General features: G+C 35.0%; 2 protein-coding genes across 2 annotated transcripts in view; both read right to left on the bottom strand.

Moving 5' to 3' along the window:
• The window catches only part of HELRODRAFT_184317 (hypothetical protein), a gene marked incomplete at both ends in the record, with an annotated part of 6,997 nt that extends 4,563 nt beyond the window's left edge, over positions 1–2,434 (bottom strand). Inside the window, one exon of the mRNA XM_009022178.1 lies at positions 2,384–2,434. Coding sequence (XP_009020426.1) covers positions 2,384–2,434 — 51 coding nt within the window. The remainder of the gene's footprint in view (positions 1–2,383) is intronic.
• An 816-nt stretch (positions 2,435–3,250) lies between these two features.
• The window catches only part of HELRODRAFT_184316 (hypothetical protein), a gene marked incomplete at both ends in the record, with an annotated part of 3,167 nt that continues 2,288 nt past the window's right edge, over positions 3,251–4,129 (bottom strand). Inside the window, one exon of the mRNA XM_009022177.1 lies at positions 3,251–3,643. Within this exon, the coding sequence (XP_009020425.1) occupies positions 3,251–3,643 (393 nt within the window). The remainder of the gene's footprint in view (positions 3,644–4,129) is intronic.

Raw genomic sequence — 4,129 nt, 5'->3', positions numbered from 1 at the left:
TAAATATAGGAAAATAAACAAATGACACAATATTATTGAGATTATCAGAAATTATCAGAAATTAGCCCTCCAATCAAACATGACATCTCCAAAAAAATTGTCTATTGCCGATTTAAAACCGCATAGAGAGGATGAATTTACAGCAGCTGAGGGCAATTTGTTCCAATCATCAACTGATCTGTTAGAAAAGAAATACTTCCTACTGTCTTTGTGGCAAGCACCTGTAGTTAACTTCAGATTGTGACCTCGAGTTCGATCATAACAAGAGAACATTACCCTAGGAATGATATCCTCCATAAATTCCCCATGGATTATTCTATACAGTAATATGAGATCAGCTCTACGGCGCCTGTAGGCAAGAGAGGGCAAATTAAGTTTCTTTAATCTATTTTCATATGGAAGTTCCTTGCAAGAATTTACTGTTCTCGTAGCTCTTCTCTGAACCTTTTCAATTTCATCTATCAAACCAATTCTATAAGGATGCCATGCTTGTACGCCGTACTCTAGGTGCGAACAAACCAATGACTTAAACAAGGTTACAAATGCTGCCTCGGAAAGGTGTTTGAAATTTCTGGCAATAATTCCAAGCATACTATTTGCTTTATGAACTACCTTTAGCTCATGATTTTTAAACTTCAACTTGTTGTCAATAATAACCCCCAGATCAAATACTTCCTCAACCTCAGGTAACTGAAACGTCAAACGATCATCGTCTAGTATAGTAAATGGCGGGCATGGTTTATTCGATCCTATTCTTAGGAGCTGACATTTGTTTGAATTCAACTTCAACCTCCAAGTTTTAAACCAATTCATCATGTTCACAAAATCTTTCAAAAAATTTATTTTATCTTCCTCACACTTTATTACTTTAAATAATTTTGAGTCATCAACGAAAAGGAACATACTATCACAAATGGAAGAAACGTCATTAATATAGATGAGAAACAGCAGAGGACTTAGAACACCACCCTGAGGGACTCCACTCAAGACAGGTCTTGGTTTCGATAAAGTGTTGTTTAACTTGACTTGAAACACCCTGCCCTGAAGATATTTATCAATCCACTTTACTATCTTATGATTCACACCATACTGTTCAAGCTTGAACAACAAACGACTATGGGATACTTTATCGAACGCCTTCTCGAGGTCCAAATACGCCACACAAACCTCGTAACCACGATCTACTCCTTCAGTCACCACGTACGTCCAAAAATTTCAAAAGATTCAAAACCGTTGAACGACCTGGGATGAAGCCAAATTGATTACTTGAAAACAAATTATTTTTCAGAAAATAATCCATAATGTGATCTTTTATTATTATTTTATTATTTTATTATTATTATTTTATGTGTGTTTAGACTTGTGTGTGGGTATGTGTGTGTGTGTTTTTTGTGTGTGCGTGCGTGTGTGTGGTGTTGTGGTGTTTGTATATTTGTTTTGCATGACAGCTAGTACGTTTTTGTTTGTTTGTTTGTTTGTTTGTTTGTTTGTTTGTTTGTACCTATGTTTGTATGGTTTTTGGATGTCTGTTAGCTTGTATGTTCAACAGGTCTACAACTTCTACTACTGCTGCTAGTACTACTGCTGCTGCTACTGCTACTACTATTAATATTACTACTACTACTACTACTACTACTACTACTACTACTATATTCTCTGCGGTTACTAACTCACGTAACTTAACACAATAGGACGACTTACTTCCTTGTTACATTCATTAATCTTTGTCACGTTTTTACGCTTTGTACCGTCATATCATTCATTACTACTACTACTGCTGCTGCTACCACTGCTACTGCTGCTACCACTGCTGCTGCTGCAGCTACTACTGCTGCTATTATTATTATTATTATTCTCCTGTGCTTTTGGTCAAATAAATTATTTTTCAATTCAATTCAATTTAATTATTATTATCATTATTATTATCATTATTATTATCATTATTATTATTATTATTATTACCACTACTACTGCTACTGTTACTACTACTACTTGTATTACTTCATATCCTGCTTTTCTGCCTCTACCATTAATAAACCTGCAACTATAACTAAAACTACCATTATTACTAATAGTAGTAATAAAATTAGTAGTAGTAGTAGTAGTTGTAGTAGTAGTAGTAGTAGTAGTAGCAGGAGTAGTAGTAGTGGTAATAGTTTTTTCATATAATTCTTATTGTAATCTTATTCCGAGTTTTATTGTACCCGAATCACTCAGCCATATTTTGTTTTGCAAACATTCACACAGACACACTTAGTTCGTGCAAACACTTCACGCACACTCGAACACACACACACACTCACACACACATGCATATCGTACACACACACAGACACTTCACGTACATTTTCAAATCTAACAAATATATACACACAATTCTTACAACAAACACTCCACAAGCAAACACAATCCACACACACACACACTTACACATTTTCTTCAGTACACACAAACACACACACAAAATACACACATTTTATATTACATACATTTCAGCACAATTTTTATATAAATATTACACTGTGACTCATCGACATACTATTGACACATACAATCCTCATTTAATACACACAAATATACACACTGTTCTTAAACATACTAGATACACACCACCCACACACACACACACACACACACACACACACACACATACACATGCATACACACACACACATACACACACATACATACATACACACATACAGACATACATACACAAACATACACGAAAAAAAGGACTATTGCGCGCTCAAACTTATCAAGGAACAAACAGAATTATTAAATACACGAGTTTTATAGATGGTTTTAATGGTATCACGATATGAAGTTGTGGATAGTATGTAGTATCATGTTATGTTACGTTGTATCAATTTCGTTGGGTATTATGATACAGGCACACCACATCCATAAACATTTTGATATGTTAATCAGGGTCGGATTTGAATGATGGTTGGATATTTACCAGGAGACTCTAAAAAAAATAATGTAAAAAAATTTCCTTTCTTTGAAACATGTACTTGCTTGCGTTTTAGGCCTTAGCACATGTTATAAACATTGATTTTATTTGGAAACTTTGGACAAAAGTGGAAAGAACCAGAAGAAAAAGTCACCAACATTACAAAAAAATACATTCGATGCTTTTTTAATTTTAAAAATAAAAATAATAAAAATCGCTTGGGGACTCCGCACCTCTAAATTCGACCCTGTAGTCATGGTACGGGGGTCGGATTTAGAGGGACGGATACGTCACTTACCTTGTTAAATAGATTCCGTAAGACTCGCTTGGAAAATTATTTCTATTTGAATCGTCGAAGCAAGATGGCTGAGAGTAATTGAAGTGTTTCGGTACTTTCAAACACCTGGCTCTGCTATTAATGGTATCGTTCACAATCACCGTGGTGTTGCCTAAGGTCTGGGTCTCCTTGTGGTAGCTGGTGTAGTTGAAACACCAGAGGTATGGGTAGGTACTTTTGGAAATTATTTTTTCGTAACTGAACGATTCATTGCCAGGTAGGCTAGTGAGGATGTTTGAAGCCATAGGTAAGGATAAGTTGTGTTCGCTGTTCATTTCCGTTATGTAGGCCAGACGTTCGTTCATCCATTCAGTATGTTCTTCATCCATGAACTCAGAAAGTGAAGGCAGCTGAGTGGTTGGTTGGATGGATGGGTGGGTGAATGGGTGGTTGAATGGATGGGTGGATGGGTGGGTGGATGGGTGGGTGGATGGTGGGTGGATAGATGGGTAGATGAATGGGTGGACGGATGAATTGATAGGGAATAGCAATTTCAACTGACGGTGTGTTTGGTCGAAAAGCGAATAAATTATTAAATTAATGATTAAATATAAAATTAAAGAGAAAAAATTGATAAAAATCTTTAAAATAATTAAGATGAATAAAATGATTCTTAAAAAATTAAATAAATTCTTAACTAAAATGATCTATTAAAAAAAAATTAATATCGTACAGATGAATAATATTATGATTAGCGATAAACAAAAACATAAAAGTAGTTCAGCATATAAATATGCAAACAAACAAGCAGACAAACAAACAAGCAGACAAACAAACAAAAAAAACAAAACATCACAAACCCTTCTGTCACTTAAAAACTCTTTGGTCGGGGCAGG

This window comes from Helobdella robusta (genome assembly GCF_000326865.2).
Source record: "Helobdella robusta unplaced genomic scaffold HELROscaffold_302, whole genome shotgun sequence".
NCBI classification, from domain to species: domain Eukaryota; kingdom Metazoa; phylum Annelida; class Clitellata; order Rhynchobdellida; family Glossiphoniidae; genus Helobdella; species Helobdella robusta.
This window is presented reverse-complemented; position numbering and strand designations above follow the sequence as displayed.